Here is a 20,045-nt window from a genome sequence, read left to right on the forward strand (position 1 = left end):
AGTCAGTTCATTGGGAAAACAATGCAGAAGTAGCAAGGAGATGACTGGCCAGTGTCCTGGTTTCAGGTACCGGTGGATGTCTGAGGGGCCCTTTGTCATGGGAATGAGCTGGCTTGGTTGGGCCCCTGCCTGTCTGAAAGTTCAGCAGCCATCGCTGTGCATAGCTTTATGTAGGCCACTGTTTCAGTGTGCATATACAATAGTATTGTTAGTGCATTTCAAAATAATGCAAGATGTCAGTAAAGGTCCTTTATGATACACTTCAACTTGGCAACTGAATCCTTAACATCAGAACTAAACAAGGCAAAAATTATTTAATGCAAAAGACTCAACGGAAATGGAGATGAAGGGAACTTTGGCTTGAGGAATTTACTCGGAGAAGCTAACACTCTACTGTTGTAAGTTATTTACATGGCTCCAGCTCAGGAATTAAGTAATTATTTCTTGTTAAGTTAATTACTTTCACAAAGGGTGATACGTTTCTTCATACAATTTATGGATGAGAGGATAGGTATAACAGAAGAGAGAGGCAGGTGTAGTCGTAAATGCGAGCTTGAAAATGCTAGGGGTGGGGAGCCTAATTATTCAGCATTTTCAAATATTTTTAGTGCAGTGAACTCACAGTCTGGCCCACCAGATCTGGAGGTTCTGAGGGAGGATGATTAATTATTAAGTTGTTTCATCTTTGTGGAACCCCAATCAAAGTATTGGTATATAACCTTAAAAAAAAATCAATTTGTCATTTCAGTAAAATATATTCAATCAACATGCAGTGTAACGATCACAAGACACTATTATGCATCTTGGCTGGGACTGGAAGTCAGACGCTATTGCATGAGTTTTTCAAAAGACGCTATTGTATACCCCTGCCCAATATCAGATTAAGTGTAAATTAATATTGGGTGGGGCATACAATGAGCGACTGCTGCACTGGTTTTGGGTGACAAAGAAGAATTTCTACTCCAGATGCAGCACAGAGATAAATAATGCGATCGCAGACAAGAAACAGACAAGCAACAATAAAATAAATGACAATTTTTATTTAAGGACAAAAACATGGCCCCAAATCTCTTTGCATCTGCTGGTCTGATTTCAGGAGGATACCAATGGAAACTGGCCATTTACGCTCTCGGCATCGGGAGAGGGTTCTGCCGATTTCCTGCCGAGATTACGCCGGAAGATTGGGACAATTTCCACGAATATTGCGGCCCTTACATTGAAATTAAAGTTACCTTTGCTCCCTGAACAGCACTTCTTGAGGATGCAACATTCCCCTGCTTTCATGAGGTGAATACATCACCAGAAGAGCCTCTTGTGTGACAAGGTGAAGGGTAATGTGGTAAATCTCTATCTCCACAGGCTGGCCAGTAATCTGGTAGAATGGAATCCATCGCCTGCTCAAATTTAATGTAAATCAGACTGGTGGTTCTTAAATGGTGATAGATTGAGACCCAGGCAGTGAAGACAAATGTTTAACTCCACTCCCCTCCCCTCTCTCAAAGAGGCTTATTGTTTTGGACCAGACATAATGTCTTTCCCATCCCAGTTTTATCCTGTAAATGAGATTCCACGCACAGTGCTAACGTGTACACATCCACACACAATTAAAAGAACTATACTTTCACCATCTTTTTTATTAGCAGTGGCACAAAAAAAAACTTGCTTTAAATTTGTAAACAGCAGATGGCTGGCAAAAGAGACTGTCTAGCAGGAAGGAGGTTCTGCCAATGGCAGCAGGCAACATTTTTTTTGCACAAGGTTTATAACCTGATGAGTCAAAGTCCGTTTTGCAGATTTAAGTCGGCAAATGATCATTTTCATATTGTCCAGGCCAAGGGCAGGCTTATTCAAGAAGATCCTGGGGAGTGGGGAGGGGTGGGAAAAAAAATGTTTGATATTTTTAACCGAATATTTACACTTAGGAAGCCAAGACAAACAAAATTACGTTCAGCTCACATTTGCCCAAGCTGTTCCATAAGCAGGTATTTGCTGGACATATTGAGTATCCCATAACAAAGAACTTATGACCTGTGCATTTCTGGGATAAGTAAATAACTAGTTAGAGCGTTCATGTAAATACTCAATTGGGTTAAAGTTTATTTTTTAAGGCAATTGTGGCCTTGTCTTTTGCAAAATTTACTCGATGGGATAAGAGAGTTTCACTTGTTTTGTGAGTAGTGTGTTACTGATCAAGTATTTGAACTCCGACTTCCGGGTGCGGCGATGACCAGCTAAGTCGCACGTTTCGGCAGCTCCCGGTGGAACGGAATTTTGGGCTCTTAATAGGAGCCCCAATGGCAATTTTAACAGCAAAAAACACTGTGCTGTAATCCAGAAGGGAATCCCCCCTGGACACGGATGGAAAAAAGAGAGGAAGGTGGCCGGATTGCGGTGGATCCTCTAGAGCAGCGGCCAGGAAGGCAGGCACAAAGCAAGATGGCGGCGGAAGGAGGCAGTTTAATATGGGGCCCTGACCAACAAGAGTTCCTGCGGCGTTGCGTGGAAGAACTCAAAAAGGAGATGAAGAAGGAGCTGTTGGCCCCGATATTACAAGCGATTGAGGGGCTAAAGGAGGAGCAAAAGACCCAGGAACAGGAGCTTCGGGTCGTGAAGGCAAAGGCTGCTGAGAATGAGGACGACATACAGGGCCTGGTGGTGAAAACGGAGATGCACGAGGCACAACACAAAAGGTGTGTGAAAAGGCTGGAGGTGCTGGAGAATAATGCGAGGAGGAAGAATTTAAGGATTCTTGGTCTTCCCGAAGGGGCGGATGTCGGGGCATATGTGAGCACGATGCTGCACTCGTTAATGGGATCGGAGGCCCCGACGGGTCCGCTGGAGGTGGAGGGAGCCTATCGAGTTATGGCGCGAAGACCGAGGGCTGGAGAAACTCCTCGAGCCATAGTGGTGAGATTTCTCCGATATAAGGACAGAGAGATGGTCCTCAGATGGGCAAAGAAAACTCGGAGCAGTAGGTGGGAGAACGCGGTGATTCGCGTATATCAAGATTGGAGTGCGGAGGTGGCGAGAAGGAGGGCAAGCTTTAATCGGGCCAAGGCGGTGCTGCACAAACGGAAGATTAAATTTGGAATGCTGCAACCGGCAAGACTGTGGGTCACACATCAAGGGAAACACCACTACTTCGAAACGGCAGATGAGGCGTGGACATTTATTGTCGAGGAGAAACTGGAGTGAGCGGGCCATAAAGAGAACGTTTGGGACAAAGTGGGGGGGTGAATATGTGGGATGAAGGGGGGGGAAAAGAGGGAAGAGATGACTTCCCAAGTTGTTAATCCTGCGACCCTGTAACTTTTCTCTCTTCCCCATGTCGTGGGGGAGGGAGGATGAGGAGCTGAGGGCGCCGGCCATTGGGGGTGGGGCCAAAAGGGAAGCGCGGGCTTTGTTTCCGCGCTATGGTAATCACGGCAGGAACAGGGAAGCAGGAAGGAGGGGGCCTTGCACAGTGTAAGCCGAGGTCACGGGGGGACGCCGAGGTCAGCCAGAGTTTGCTGACTTCTGGGAGCAACATGGGGGGTGCAATTACGCTAGTTTGGGATCTAGCGGGGGGAGGGGGGGTTAACTGGGTTGCTGCTGCTTGGGAGAAGGGGGAGCTGGTATGGGGGGGGGGGGTCGGGGCGGGGGGGCGCCGCTTGGGGGAGATACGGCTACGTGGGAACCGGGTGAGGAGCTGGTTTGGAAAAGGAGATGGCTAGTCGTCAAGGGGGGGTAAAGAGCCTCCCAACCCGGTTGATCACGTGGAATGTGAGAGGGCTGAACGGGCCAATTAAGAGGGCACGGGTACTCGCACACCTAAAGAAACTTAAGGCAGATGTGGTTATGCTTCAGGAGACGCACCTGAAGCTGATAGACCAGGTCAGACTACGCAAAGGATGGGTGGGGCAGGTGTTTCATTCGGGGCTAGACGCAAAAAACAGGGGGGTGGCCATACTAGTGGGGAAGCGGGTAAGGTTTGAGGCAAAGACCATAGTGGCGGATAGTGGGGGCAGGTACGTGATGGTGAGTGGCAAATTGCAAGGGGAGGCGGTGGTATTAGTGAACGTGTATGCCCCGAACTGGGATGATGCCAACTTTATGAGGCATATGTTAGGACGAATCCCGGACCTAGAAGTGGGGAAGTTGATAATGGGTGGAGATTTTAATACAGTGCTGGACCCAGGGCTGGACAGATCGAGGTCCAGGACCGGAAGGAGGCCAGCTGCAGCTAGGGTGCTTAAGGACTTTATGGAGCAGATGGGAGGAGTAGACCCCTGGAGATTTAGTAGACCTAGGAGTAAGGAGTTTTCGTTTTTCTCCTATGTCCACAAAGTTTATTCACGGATAGACTTTTTTGTTCTGGGAAGGGCACTGATCCCAAAGGTGACGGGGACGGAGTACACGACTATAGCCATTTCGGATCATGCTCCACATTGGGTGGACCTGGAGATAGGGGAAGAAAAACAACAGCGTCCACCCTGGAGAATGGACATGGGATTATTGGCAGATGAGGGGGTGTGCTTAAGGGTGAGGGGGTGTATTGAAAGGTACTTGGAACTCAATGATAATGGGGAGGTACAGGTGGGAGTGGTCTGGGAGGCGCTGAAGGCAGTGGTTAGAGGGGAGCTGATATCTATTAGGGCACATAAAGGAAAGCAGGAGGGTAGGGAAAGGGAGCGGTTGTTGAAAGAACTTCTGAGGGTGGACAGACAATATGCGGAGGCACCGGAGGAGGGACTGTACAGGGAAAGGCAAAGGCTACATGTAGAATTTGACTTGTTGACTACGGGTAAGGCAGAGGTACAATGGAGGAAGGCACAGGGTGTACAGTACGAATACGGGGAGAAGGCGAGCAGGTTGCTGGCCCACCAACTGAGGAAAAGGGGAGCAGGGGGGGTGAGAGATGAGGAGGGAAAGATTGAGCGGGGAGCGGAGAGAGTGAATGGAGTGTTCAAGGCATTTTACGAAAGATTATATGAAGCTCAGCCCCCGGATGGGAAGGAGAGAATGATGTGCTTTCTGGATCAGCTGGAATTTCCCAAGGTGGAGGAGCAGGAGAGGGTGGGACTGGGAGCACAGATTGAGACGGAGGAAGTGGTGAAAGGGATTGGGAGCATGCAGGCGGGGAAGGCCCCGGGACCAGACGGATTCCCAGTTGAATTCTATAGGAAATATATGGACTTGTTGGCCCCGCTACTGATGAGAACCTTTAATGAGGTGAGGGAAAGGGGGCAGCTGCCCCCGACTATGTCAGAGGCAACGATATCGCTCCTCCTAAAGAAGGAAAAAGACCTGCTGCAATGCGGGTCCTACAGGCCCATTTCCCTCCTGAATGTGGACGCTAAGATTCTGGCCAAGGTAATGGCAATGAGGATAGAGGATTGTGTCCCGGGGGTGGTTCATGAGGACCAAACTGGGTTTGTGAAGGGGAGACAGCTGAATACAAATATACGGAGGCTGCTAGGGGTAATGATGATGCCCCCACCAGAGGGGGAAGCGGAGATAGTGGTGGCGATGGATGCCGAGAAAGCATTTGATAGAGTGGAGTGGGATTATTTGTGGGAGGTGCTGAGGAGATTTGGTTTTGGGGATGGGTATATCAGGTGGGTACAGTTGCTGTATAGGGCCCCGATGGCGAGCGTGGTCACGAATGGACGGGGGTTTGACTATTTTCGGCTCCATAGAGGGACGAGGCAGGGATGTCCTCTGTCCCCATTATTGTTTGCACTGGTGATTGAACCCCTGGCCATTGCATTGAGGGGTTCCAGGAGGTGGAGGGGAGTACTCAGGGGGGGAGAAGAACACCAGGTATCTCTGTATGCGGATGATTTGTTGCTACATGTGGCGGACCCGGCGGAGGGGATGCCAGAGATAATGCGGATACTTGGGGAGTTTGGGGATTTTTCAGGGTACAAACTGAACATGGGGAAAAGTGAGTTGTTTGTGGTGCATCCAGGGGAGCAGAGCAGAGAGATAGAGCATTTACTGTTGAGGAAGGTAACAAGGGACTTCGGGTACTTGGGGATCCAGATAGCCAAGAATTGGGGTACATTACACAGGCTTAATTTAACGCGGTTGGTGGAACAGATGGAGGAGGACTTTAAGAGATGGGACACGGTGTCCCTGTCATTGGCAGGTAGGGTGCAGGCGGTTAAAATGGTGGTCCTCCCAAGATTCCCTTTTGTGTTTCAGTGCCTCCCGGTGGTGATCACGAAGGCTTTTTTCAAAAGAATCGAGAAGAGTATTATGAGTTTTGTGTGGGCTGGAAGAGATTGGAGAGGGCGTCCTGCAGGGGGACTAGCCTACAAGCAATGGTGACGGCACCGTTGCCGTTCTCACCAAAGAAATACACCACAAGCCCGGTGGTGGTGGCTACATTGAAAATTTGGGGGCAGTGGAGATGGCATGGGGGAAGGACGGGAGCTTCAGTGCGGTCCCCGATAAGAAACAATCATAGGTTCGTCCCGGGGAGGATGGGGGATTTGGAGCATGGCAAAGAGCTGGGGTAGTACAACTGAGAGATCTGTTTGTAGATGGGACGTTTGCGAGTCTGGGAGCGCTGACGGAAAAATATGGGTTGCCCCAAGGGAATGCATTGCGGTACATGCAATTGAGGGCTTTCGCGAGGCAACAGGTGAGGGAATTCCCGCAGCTCCCGACGCAGGAGGTGCAGGATAGAGTGATCTCAGAGACATGGGTGGGGGATGGTAGGGTGTCGGACATATACAGAGAAATGAGGGACGAGGGGGTGATCATGGTGGATGAGCTGAAAGGGAAGTGGGAAGGGGAGCTGGGGGAGGAGATTGAGGAGGGGCTGTGGGCTGATGCCCTACGTAGGGTAAACTCATCGTCCTCGTGTGCCAGGTTAAGCCTGATACAATTTAAGGTGTTACACAGGGCGCATATGACAGGAGCACGGCTCAGTAAATTTTTTGGGGTAGAGGATAGGTGTGCGAGATGCTCGAGAGGCCCAGCGAATCACACCCACATGTTCTGGTCATGTCCAGCACTACAGGGGTTCTGGGTGGGGGTGGCAAAGGTGCTTTTGAAGGTGGTGGGGGTCCGGGTCGAACCAAGCTGGGGGTTGGCTATATTTGGGGTTGCAGAAGAGCCGGGAGTGCAGGATACGAGAGAGGCTGACGTGTTGGCCTTTGCGTCCCTAGTAGCCCGGCGCAGGATATTGTTAATGTGGAAGGAAGCCAAACCCCCGGGTGTGGAGACCTGGATAAACGACATGGCAGGGTTTATAAAGTTAGAACAGATTAAGTTCGTGTTAAGGGGTTCGGCTCAGGGGTTCACCAGGCGGTGGCAACCATTCGTCGATTACCTCACAGAAAGATAGAGGGAATGGAAAAGAAGTAGACAACAGCAGCAACCCAGGGGGGAGGGGGGGGGGGGGGGGGGGAGAGAGGAATCGAACGGATTCTCAGATGTTATTGTATATGTATAACATGTATAGGTAGTTGTTATAGGTAATTGTATATTGGATTGCTGGATTGTATTTTTGGAGAGTATTTATTTTGGACAAGGCAGTTGCCATTCAGTTTTGTTTTTGTTTATATATTATTTATCTATTTGTTTAAAACTGGCCACTGTTATTTATATTGCTTTATTGTTGTGTAAAAGAAACACTACATTTGGCCAAAAATCTTGAATAATATATATATATTTTTTAAAAAGTATTTGAACTCCAAACATCCTCTGTTCTTGTACATTCATTGAATTGTGCAGGGGGAATTATACTCATTGTGCCTGTATCGACTATTTGACAGAATTATCCAATCAGGCCGCTCTCCCTGCTATTTCCCCATAGCCTGACCTTAGAAAATCATCACATGATGGAGCAAGAATTAAAGACTATAAAAGTACTACTTCAACTGAGTTCTTAGTTTCCTGATAGAATGACTTGGGGGAGTGGGAATGGTCTCTGTATCCGCTGGAACACAAAGCAGCTGTGCTCATTCCTCATGTGAGAGAGGGGGAGGAATGAACCTTATGCCACTTTTTAGATTCCAAAAGTATTTTCAAGAAGGTCAGTCAACACATCACGTTTGTCTGTTTCAGGTGGGAGGCTGGTTAATTGTGCAAATTTGTGATCATGTACTGTCATTGGATCTCAATAGCAATTAAGAGGTAGAAGTGTAGGAGAGCTTACTAGGGATGCTTCAACTATTTGTAAACGTGCACTGGTTTAACAGTGGTAACAGCTGGTGGCCAAGTCACCAAAATACCCAAATCTCTTTTTTTTTGTCTCCCTCAGCTGTGCTGTGCAAAAATACTGTGGCTCAGTGCGGCCTGTGATCAAATGCTCCCACCAACCAGGCTCAATCTTTTGAAAGGCTCAACATCAGACCGGCCATGTCCTGAGTTCCCACAGCTCACTGCAATCCAAAGAAGCCCAAATCAGAAAATGGTTCTTTGTCTCGGGCTCCAGCTCGCAATTATTTTGGGTGGAAATTGAAAATCCCCTCTTCTACTATGGGAAGTGTGGAAGATTTTGGCACAATACCCTTTCATGGCAAAGGGCCCTAAAGCAAAGTTCACTGAGGAAAGAAGGTTTGCAGGTGAATGTCAATTCCGTGACATTATGAAGTCATTTCCTTTTTACTGAAAATGCTGAAATGACAGCGAGACCCATTGAAAATCTCATGTGGCTTGGGTTCATTAATGCGTGAAGTAAGTACAGTGCTTCAAAGTTTCAGGGTCTCCACTGGGCCATTTGGGAACCACAAACGCAAGCAAAGGTTTCCAAAGATATTTTAATAAAAGCTAACAGTCAAAGTATATGGGGTGAGCAGCTCCATGCATGAGCATGAGGACAGAGGGGGTGAAATTGGTCATCAATTGGTGACACGTGCTCCTAGTGAAGGAATAGACTGCTTTGCACTTTGAGATCTATAAGAAAATAATCAGCTATGTTGTAAAGTGGGCTGCCCATTCACTATGGTTCAGTTTTATACGAAGGATAAAGGCCAATTTTACCCCACAGAGAATGCAATTCCAACCAGACACCATCAAGCAGGTGCTGACAAGTGGCACTTTTCAATCTTTGTCACCTGGACTGTCGGACGGTTTAAGCTGGGCCTCCAGTGATTCATTCTTGATTCAGTAAATTTTTTGATTCTTCATATACAGTATCTGCATTCGCCTTTTTATTTCCTTTCCAATAGAGGGATTGAATCCTGTTCTTCATATTCTTGACTGTTTTATTTTATGGGAGCATCTTTCAGGTCACATCAGCAACTCAGGTTTTCTCCTTACTAATGAAGTTGCTGTTCGTACCAGTATAGAAGTGGGACTGTTGGAGCTTCCCACTTTTCTACAAGCTGCTCAATATTTAACTTTCTTCTGTTGACAATTCAGTCTGGAAATTAGAATTTTTAGTCTCATTTTTATGAAGCTCGAGAACAGACAGGGGTGTGATTGCCTTAGTTCGGAATTTCCATCTCAGATGGGAAAGTTCCGCAGTCTGAAGACCCCTCTAAATTTGGGACATGCTCCCCAATGGGACCTGAGACCTCCCCTCCCCCCTACCCGACCCAAGATCTATCTACGACTCAGAGATCACCCATCTCCCAACCCCCAAGGGGCGTCCCCTAACCTCCTGCACCTGGGACTTGCCTCAAGGACCAGGACGTACCTTAAGTGTGGTCCTGGGATTTAGGCTGAGGAACCTTCAAGTACCTCTTCTGGCCACTGCAGTGCTGTGTTTGGCGGTTGGAGAGCTGTCGATCAACAGCTCTCCAAAGCGAGATATCCTTCCAAGGGCGGACGGAAGTCCTGGTAATTTCCAATCAATGCCCAATTGACCTTGAAATGGAAGTGGGCCTCTCAGAGTTGGCGGGAAATGATTATGCACCAACTCTCAGGGTACACTCACTTAACACACTTTTAAAATAGGTGAAATACTCACAACATCAGAATCATCATGGTAAACTCTCTCAGTGTTTGATCTGCTACTGTCCAGGTTATCAGCAATGCAGGCTTCATCAGTGTTAGTTTGCAGAACTGAATAGCGATAGACCAAGGCCCTAATGAAGAGGAGAAATTTAGCCGTTTTGAGTAATTTCATACATGTTGAACTGAGAAATATGCTGCATCAAACCTCTAAACCCAACAACCACGAGGAAATAAAAAGATAGTTGCATATCCTGCCACTAATTGGATGCAGATGCAAAAGGTACATTAGCAGGAAAAAGCTGTTGAGCCATCATGTACCCAGACGCCAAAATAACATTTCAAAAAGTAAGAGAAGAAAGATTATAATAATAATCGCTTATTGTCACACGTAGGCTTCAATGAAGTTACTGTGAAAAGCTCTAGTCGCCACATTCGGCGCCTGTTAGGGGAGGCCGGTACGGGATTTGAACCCACGCTGCTGGCATTATTCTGCATTGCAACCCAACTATTTAGCCCACTGTGCTAAACCAGCCCCAGATTGGAAAACTCTTCAAATGTTTATGGGCTGTAGAGTCTGTGGCCAACTCCTTTGATTACATTGATTAGTTTCTGCTCATGTTGACACAAGTATCCTAACTGAAATTGCCTGGCAACTTTGCTTTATGATGAACAGAAACTTCCTAAATTGGGTTGAAAAAAACTGAAACTCATTCAGGCAAGCTGGGAATCGCAGCCTTTCTAGGTTCAGCGTTAGCTGAAAGTAAGATGATGAGGGATCAGAATGACACCGTTTCTTGCTACAGTCTTTATGATCCACACCTTTTGAACGTGCTCATAATGAATGCATGGCTAAAATAGAATCATAGAATTTACAGTGGAGAAGGAGGCCATTCGGCCCATCGGGTCTGCACCGGCCCTTGGAAAGAGCACCCTACTTATCCCTGTACCCCAGTAACCCCACCTAACGTTTTAGAAATGAAGGGGCAATTTAGCATGGCCAATCCCCCTAACCTGCACATCGTTGAAATGTGGGAGGAAACCGAAGCACCCGGGGGAAACCCACGCAGACAGGGGGAGGAGGTGAAGACTCCACACAGTCACCCGAGGTCGGAATTGAACCCGGGTCCCTGGCGTTGTGAGGCAGCAGTGCTAATGACTGTGCCACCATGCTGCCCAATACTGCAGAGCAGGGGCTAGTTTCACTTTCAATTCAATAAAAAAATGTGAGTAAAACAAGGAAAAGCAATGAGAGATTTCAGGTTCTTACCTTCCTCCACACACATATTTCTTGAAAATAAGGATAATGCCGGACATCATCAGGACTGATGCTCCCAATACACTTATAACTATCATGACGATAGTAATCTTGGGTAACTGTTAATAAATACAACAATGTTTACATAATACAGACAGCGAAAACTCATTTTAATTAATAGCACCATATCACATATTTCAGGAACATGCCAAAACTCTTTACTATCTCCAGAAACTTTTCGCTGGAACAACTGGGTACTGACAATTTCTGGAGCAAAATCCTAAGGAAATTGCGGCACAAGTGACTTACAGCCGTTTTCCTCAATCTCTGAGATTGATTCTGTGAAACCTCTGCCTAAACCCTAGCTGTGCCCCCTCATTCATGTAGGCAGCTCCACCTTCCCCCAATTCCCATACAAATATACAGCTCAAACAAATTTCCTAAGCTACACCGTTCTGAACGTGGCTGTAAATTTACACATAACTTTCAGAACGACAAAACCCAGTCATACTTCTGATTTTTTAATCAAAGTCTTTTGCATTTTGCCTCCCCAAGGGCTGAAATAGGTTTTCTTTATCTTAAAATGCATTGAGCGGGATTCTTTGGCCCCGCAGACAGGTGTTTCTTGGTGGCGGGAGGCAGCGCTCCGTTTGCTGGTGGCGGGATTCTCTGCTCCCGTTGCTGTCAATGGAAATTTTCAATCAAGCCAGAAATCGGGAATCCCGCGTGCGTGGGTGCTCTGCCGGCGGGACCAGAGAATCCCGCCATCATCAGAGAATTCCTGCCATCATCTCTTTTGCATCAGAACTTGAAAATCCACAAACTTCCGACAAATGCATTTTCTTTAATGTGCTGTGCCTATTGAGTGCAAATGACCACTCGATGGATTCCTTCTTTAAGTTCCTCTTTGCTCTTTCAAACTAAAGAAGGAGCATGGAAATCTGTGCCATCTTTCAGCTCTGATTGTTTACTCTGATTTTACCTTTCTGTGTAGGCTCATGAGATTTTCAGGAAATCGAGTTATTTCCCACTGGGAAGATTTTGGTTTAAATTTTGGTATAACCAAAAGTTTGTTGCAGAAATTTCGGCACTTCTATGTACAACCCTTTTGAAACTATTTTTTGTTACGTAGGCAAACAGCCATTTTGCAAACAATGAAGTCCCACCAACAGCAATGATCTTGGATTGTCAGTGAATCTGTGCTTTTGGTGGCTGAGAGGGGAATGTAGTTCGGACACCAGGGGCGTCATTCTCCGACCCCCCCGCCGGGTCGGAGAATGGCCGTTGGCCGCTGTGAATCCTGCCCCCGCCCCCGCCGAAGTCTCCGCTCCCGGAGATTGGGCGGGGGCGGGAATCCGGGAATCCGGATGGGCCGAAGTCCCGCCCAGGAATTGCCTGTCCCGCCGGCGTAAATCAAACCTGGTATTTACCGGCGGGACCAGGCGGCGTGGGCGGGCTCCGGGGTCCTGGGGGGGGGGGGGGGGCGTGGGGCGATCTGACCCCGGGGGGTGCCCCCACGGTGGCCTGGCCCGCGATCGGGGCCCACCGATCCGCGGGCGGGCCTGTGCCGTGGGGGCACTCTTTCCCTTCCGCCTCCGCCACGGCCTCCACCATGGCGGAGGCGGAAGTGACTCTCCCCACTGCGCATGCGCGGGAAACTGACAGCGGCCGCTGACGCTCCCACGCATGCGCTGGGAAACTGACAGCGGCCGCTGACGCTCCCGCGCATGCGCCGCATTTCCGCGCCAGCTGGCGGGGCAACAAACGCCATTTCCGCCAGCTGGCGGGGCGGAAATCCCTCCGGCGTCGGCCTAGCCCCTCAATGTTGGGGCTAGGCCGCCAAAGATGCGGAGACTTCCGCACCTTTTTGCCGGCACGATGCTCGTCTGATTTGCGCCGGCTTTGGCGCCAGTCGGCGGGCATCCCGCCGTTGGGGGAGAATTTCGCCCCAGAACTTGATGTGCTTCTTCAAAGGTTGCTATGGCACTTCAATTTCTGCCGGAGTAGGTGGATCACGGTCTGGAGTGGGATGGTGGACAGAGATGTGCTTGGTCCATTGGAATCTCTACAAAATACAGAACTCCCTCAGTGCTGCACTGGAATCTCAGCCTAGATCATTTGATCCAAAACTGGAGTGCCAAGCTGACACTTGGCTTTGTAATGTATATAATGTTGCGACATTGTACTTGCACCACAAGGACTGCAATGGTTCAAGACGGCAGTTCACCGCCACCTTCTCAGGGGAATTAGGGATGGGCAATAAATCCTTGAAAGAATAAAAAGTTAGGCAAGATCAGCCAAAATGCAGCTAATCACTTGCAAGGATGAGCTAACAGTATAATGTGTAATATAATTAGATAATACCTGTACTATCACTTTGCCTCTCTGAGATTGACATTTGCCCCAGTTTGGTTGGTTTTCAGTCTCTTGTAAATTGTGAGGGTTACACACAAAATGATGTTCAATGTTGATATTGGTCCTTGTGGGCTCGGGTGTGCAGCATGTAAACACTCCATAAACTTTCAATAAAGGCTAGCAGCTCCCCTGTGGTGTTGCTCACAAGTAGGATTCTGTTTGGATTGTGATTGCGATGGTTAGCTAACCTGGCTGTTGCTGCTCTAACTTCACATAACTGCAGCTCACCTTTAAGGCTGCTGAGGCCAAAAGTGAAGTTGTGCCTGCTTGTGAATCTCTGGCTCCAGGACAATGATTGTCTCTGTGCATACAATAAAAATATACATTAAAAGAAGAGAAAGCCAATTCAACCTCACAACAGGCAATGTATTATTCTGCTGTCAAGGATATTCTACCCATCAGTGACACAGTGCCCTGCAATTAGTTAAGCTGGGGGGTGAGGCACCATGGGGTGGCGTGTATCCAGGATATTGCCCCTATGACTTCAGTCAGAATCTGCTCCCGGTGCACAACAAAGAATATCAATGGATAAGTTGTTCCTTTCTCATGCAGCTCAGCTTACTTACAGGATCTTCCAGCGACAACATTTGTTCACATTTCATGTTTGTCATCTGTTCTGATCGATTGGGTGTGAAACCGCCTTTACATTTATCACCAGGGACCTTTCGATACCTTTAAGAATTAATGGAGTAAGCAATCTTTTATGCCGATCATATGTAATTATGTATTTTTACCATTAACCTAAAAATAAGCAGAGAACCAATCAGAAAATATCCAATGTGTCACTGAGAATAGTGTGAACAACCTGGATGCAATGGTTGTGTCTGTCATTCAACCAACTGGGTTCAAGTTCTGGTTTTGCCTCGTGCTTGTATTTGCCAGCCCTGAAGAAAAGTTGAGTTAGTTTTCGGCTTGGCAGCATTTGTATCCTTGAGTATCCTAAATGATCCATCTCAGGGCAGCAATAATAGAGACCGCCCATTCAGTCTACTGGCAGGAAATTGTGAACCAGCGGTAATGGCACAGTTGTCCATCGTCCTGTGCATTCTCCGCTGTACAGATGATTATGGCTTGGATATATCTCTTACAAACGGGAACTTCTTATGCTGGGTAGAGCAGAAACCGAAAACAAAAATAAATGTGATCAAGGTCGTTATCCTATTCAACTGATAATGATAAAATTAAGTTGTAGGCCAGTGCAGACAGATTCACAGCTTGTTCAAGGGCCGAATTAAAACAAGGAACACAGAAAAACTAATGTTAGTGGACGTTATTTAATTTCCCCACCCCACTCCCACAGCTCTGAGGGCGACTACCTCCAGAAAAGAGTTGGGGTGGAATTGGTTGGTGAGGATCGGTCAGGGAGGCAAACAGTGGTGAGGTTGGGTCAAGAGGAGGCGGGGGACAGAATTGGTTCATGAGGTGGGGTCGGGGGGGGGGTAGTAAGGGGTTAAGGAATGTAGTAGGGAGGGTATCTAGTGAGGAGCCGAGGTGTTAGCAGTCAGTTGTATCATTACCTAGGAGTCAGACTAGGATTTTTCTGTCTTATATTTTCTGTGTAACTATCCAGATAAGAGTATCAGAACTGTCTGAAGTATCCCATTCTAACTGGAGACCTTTCTTCATGTCCTGGGGAGTAGGGAAATTTCCCATTGGAAGATCTAAGTTCCCGGGAATTCCCAAAGAATTATAGCATTTGGAATTCTGAGATGTCCTGTAGCGAATCTTGGATGGGGGTGGAGGGTTCTGTTGTTGCAAACAAGCACAGCCACATTCCTATTATTCAGTAAGATTTAGGCACTCCAAAAGGAGGAATGTAACTGTTGTAAACCGAGTATTAACTCTTTTGAAGCGTGCAAAACATACAGAAAGTTTCAATGCACTGTGGCTTCAGCAGTCTTGGTGTGTGAACATTCTTTGTGTGAAGATGAGTTCTGCGTTTTCTCTGCTAGGTAATAATCAAGGCATGTAGTTCATTTATGAGTAAAGCTAATTTGATTTAAAAGTTATTGCTATCAGAATTTATCTGACCCAAGTTTGCCAACTCTGGGTGGATTTCTTCAGGTTTTTCATCACGGTGGAGTGGCTGTCCCCCACAAAGCATCAACTAATAATGTGGGTCTATTGTCACTGTGCAGTTCCCAGCTGCACCCGTAGGCATTCACAGGTTCAAGTTTAGAAAACTTTACCAGGCCAGTAAAAGCCAAAGACTTTTCCCTACTGAGCGCAGTACAATTGTCTACCTGAGGCAACCTGTGTGGAAATTAGGTATAACTCACGCTGACCATCAGGGGCTGCATTAAGTACTAAAGACATATTGCAAAAAAATAGCTCACCCTTGTGTTTTCAGCAGTTCTTCCTTTCCTTGTAAGCAGAATTCCAGTACACGATCCGCCAGGTCAGGCTGCTCCACACATTTATCACTATTGTCTGCACGGTAATATCCAAAATCACTTGTGTGGAAAGAAGGGAAAAATATTTTTTAAACTTATTGATACTTGCTGAAATTTTTTTCTCATGGACACTGAAGGTAGTGTCCCTCACTAAATCAAATACTGTAATTTACCTATTTTGTTTAATAAAAATTACTTTTCACACAACCATTTGACAATCATGGGGCCATGGCAATGCTTTGACAAGGAGCCTATTTTCAACATTGTAGAGAAAAGCATCATTCCCATTTCCAAATGGTAGCCATTTGGTGCAAAGGGAAAAGTCAGAGTGTAGAATTTGAAAACATTATTCAATGCCTTTGTCACGTGCGGTACCCTGGGGTGAAATATTTTGTCCTATGGCGCTTTCAGCAGGTGCAAAGTTTAATAATAATTAGGACTGCCATTCACGTCGCTCTTGAGCGAGCGAGTTTCTAAATAATTGTCCCAAGTCTTGTAATCATAAACCTGGAGATGCCAAGAACGGCCGCACAATTAATCATACGAAAGGTTTTTAAATCGCGTCATCAGAAATTAAAACAGAATTCAAGCTAAGTCCCCATCCAGATTGTACTTCCTGAGGGGAACTGGACTTGACAAAAGGTGTTCGAAAAAAAAAAGAGTCCTTGTTATATTTGGAGATTATTTCCTCTGCATGTGCCAAAGAATAAGATCCTGAAGCTATTCTTTATAAAGGGTCCTCTCAATTTCTCCATACTATCCCTTTTCAAAATGTAACAATCCTTCCCAAAAGAGGTCGAACTCCGTCTTCCATCCTTTTTATTGAATACGCTGTTCTGATCTCTGCTGCCATTACCCCTCCCTCCTCCCCCACTTGCTGTAATTATCTCTCTTCTCTGTAAACTGCTTGCCTCTAACTCGCTTGCTCCACCTGCTATATATGTTGCCACAGGCTCTTCAATTCAAGGAATGCTGCCTCAGGATCCTGTGTACTAAAACCGATTAATTCCCCACAGTGAGATCAGACAGCTCTCACGTAGCAAGGTTTTCACCAACTTTGATTTCTCTTCGCTGTACTTATTATCTTTGGATTATAAAGTCTGAATGACGAGAACGACCTTGTCGCGTTACCGAGTCAGGAGCGACGAGGCCATTCGATCGCACCCTTAGGTTTTTTTAACCAAATAGTATTTGGTTTTTTAACCAAACAGTATTCATTACTGTGTTGATATGAATGGAGTTCACATGACTACATTTAATATTCAACTTAACACTAAGGTGATAGACAGAATTATATAAGAAAGAGAATTCAATTATGTGAAACTAATTGAACAAACATACCACATATAATCACCCATAGTGCATGGGCATAAACTTTGGTCTTTGCTAACGACATAGTCCCTTCCATTTCTGCAAACAGAGGCCTTTGCGAGTCTCTGAAACGTTTCTTTATATCCCAAGATGCAGCCGTCAGTTTTCTCACCAGCATCCGTGGAATGAGCTAACCACCTTACATAATCCTTTTCTTGGCCTGATTGAAGAGAATGTTTCAGTTTAAAGAAGGCATTTTCAGCAATTAGAAGGTTTTTGAAACAATGGCTTATGGAAACACTACATGGAAAAGAGATATACAAACAAATTCGGAGCAGGAAGAGGTCATTCGGCCCCTCGATCCCGGTCCACCATTCAATAGGATCATGGCTGATCTGATTGTAACCTCAACCCCACATTCCATCCTACCCCCGATAACCTTTCACCCTCTTGTTTATCAAGAATCTCTCTAGCTCTGCCATAAAACTATTCAAAGGTTCTGCTTACGCTGCCTTTTGAGGCAGAGTTCCAGAGGCTCACGGCCCTCTGAGAAAAAAATGTTGCTTCATCTCGTTTTAAATGAGCAACCCCTTATCGTTAAACAGTGACACTTCGTTCTGGATTTCCTGACAAGGGGAAACATTCTCTACATATCCCTCAGGATCTTAAAGATTTCAACCAAGTCACCTTTTACACTTCTGAACTCCAGTGGATTTCAACCTTTCCTTGTAAGACAACCCACTCATTCCTGATATTAGTAAACCTTCCATGAACTGTTTCTAACGCATTTACATCGGAGACTTTCCTGAGATAAGGAGACTGATACTGTACACTTGGCATAATCCTGTAGGGATTAACAGGGAACAGGGAATGATCGTAGCTAATTCACCAGCAACAGATACCCAGGGAATGATCCAAGGGCCCATAGCATCGGACAGTGCCTCAAGCATAGCGTGGATTGAGGCAGGTACTGTCAGCTGTAGAGAGAGAGAGAGAGAGGAGCGAGCCATTTCTCAATGTGGAAATGTAAGCATCCAAAGGGAGGTATGGCAGATTGACGCAACCACCCCCAACCCCAACCCGTAATCTCTCCCCCTTTCTGCCTTGCATTAGTTGGGACGTTGGTCAGCTCCAGCCTGCTACATGGAAGGAGTTAAATAACTAGCCACAAACTTAGTTGTAACTTACAGTCTCTTGTTAAGAGCTCCTCAAAATCGATTGTTATTGACATCCAAGTTGTTGAATAAAGGCTGTCTTGTCTGTATCCCCACAGGCTGACATTCATTGACTTGGTTCCTGGTTCTGACACAAGTCCGGCAAATATAAATGTCTCATTTGTGAAGTTATAATTTTTCCAGCACTGCCCTTCATCAGTCGAGTACCTTTTTTTAAAAAAAGGTGTTAATATGTACAAGGGTGCAGTTGATGATAAACGGTACAAACAGGTGGCACCGAAACAAATATGGATATTAGTCAATGGACAATGTCAGTCGGGACAAACAGAAAGGAGTACAACTATGGACGGTGAACCAATTCAGCTACTCAGATCAGATGGATTAGAACAAATGTAATCTCGGATTTTGAAGGGTTAGGGTCAATTTTAGTAGTCGGACGGTGGTCATCCGATAATGACACATTTTCATCTTAATATCTGAAATATGTTGTAATAATTGCACGCGAACAGACTTTGTCAGGAATGCAAAGGTTATGTTTAAATAAGAAAAAGCTGTACAGAGGCAGACAGGCCCGAGCTGCCCTGGAGCAGCCCAGCGGCTACATCAGTCCCCATATTTATTCTGGCTGTCTCCTGCCATCCTAGGGTGATCAGCTACTCTTAGTCCCAACTGGTTCCTCAAGACAGCTGACCCTCTTCTGCTGTGCTTCCCATATAGGGATAAACACTGCAATCATCACATCCCTTCCCCTTTATCTCTTTTATACAACTTTCAATAACCAAGTTACTCAAGCCCATATTCTAACTAAACATTATACACGAGTTCGGCAATTATAAATAGAGTCTTTGAGGGTTTTTCTGTTTCTTGTAGAACGGTAATGGCTCATTGATGAAATCTTAAGGCTGAAATGTAAACACATTTATCGGTATGCATCCAATATGGTTGCTTACCGAACCTCTGTCCCAGGCTGTACTCTGACCGTGTGACTAAATACTTCACACAAAGGGCTGTGTCACTCTCCAGTCCCATGTTGACTCTTCCTCTGCCGAACACTTTACATTATATTGCATGCAGGCACATACAACCCAGTCTTATGTCTTCTGTCTTGACAGTTCTTTCAAAATTTTGGTTCTTAGGTTTCTTCTCATTTCAACATTTCAATTCAGCGGACTAAATTCTCTGATACCACATGCAGTGCAGCCCTGCCAGCATGTTTCCAGCGGTATGAGGTGGTTTCAATGAGTGATTCCATTGACAAGCAGTGGCAGGATATAATCCCGCTGCCAGTGAACGGCGTACCTCCGAGAAACATGCAACAGGAGGACGGGAGAATCCCGTCCAGCATCTTTTTCATCGACCATTTCATAGAATCATAGAATTTACAGTGTGGAAGGAGGCCATTTGGCTCTTGGAGAGTGCACCCTACCTAAATTCACACCTCCCCGTAACCCAGTAACCCCACCTAAACTTTTTTGGATACTCATGGGCAATTTAGCATGGCCAACCACCTGCACATCTTTGGACTGTGGGAGGAAACTGGAGCACCTGGAGAAAACCCACGCAGACATGGGGAGAAAGTATAAACTCTGCACAGACAGCAAC

At 46.3% G+C, this 20,045-nt stretch overlaps 1 protein-coding gene across 1 annotated transcript in view; it reads right to left on the minus strand.

Annotated features, from left to right (window-relative positions):
- Nucleotides 1-1,020: 1,020 nt before the first annotated feature.
- The window catches only part of LOC140396165 (sortilin-like), a 175,135-nt gene continuing 156,110 nt past the window's right edge, over nucleotides 1,021-20,045 (minus strand). Inside the window, exons 15-21 of the mRNA XM_072484416.1 lie at nucleotides 18,457-18,650; nucleotides 17,299-17,488; nucleotides 15,901-16,017; nucleotides 14,131-14,236; nucleotides 11,162-11,268; nucleotides 9,908-10,025; nucleotides 1,021-1,858 (exon numbers count right to left, since the gene is read on the minus strand). Of these exons, the coding sequence (XP_072340517.1) occupies nucleotides 1,844-1,858; nucleotides 9,908-10,025; nucleotides 11,162-11,268; nucleotides 14,131-14,236; nucleotides 15,901-16,017; nucleotides 17,299-17,488; nucleotides 18,457-18,650 (847 nt within the window). The 3' untranslated portion in view covers nucleotides 1,021-1,843. The remainder of the gene's footprint in view (nucleotides 1,859-9,907; nucleotides 10,026-11,161; nucleotides 11,269-14,130; nucleotides 14,237-15,900; nucleotides 16,018-17,298; nucleotides 17,489-18,456; nucleotides 18,651-20,045) is intronic.

The sequence above is a fragment of the Scyliorhinus torazame genome, chromosome 19 (assembly GCF_047496885.1).
Source record: "Scyliorhinus torazame isolate Kashiwa2021f chromosome 19, sScyTor2.1, whole genome shotgun sequence".
Classification (NCBI taxonomy): domain Eukaryota; kingdom Metazoa; phylum Chordata; class Chondrichthyes; order Carcharhiniformes; family Scyliorhinidae; genus Scyliorhinus; species Scyliorhinus torazame.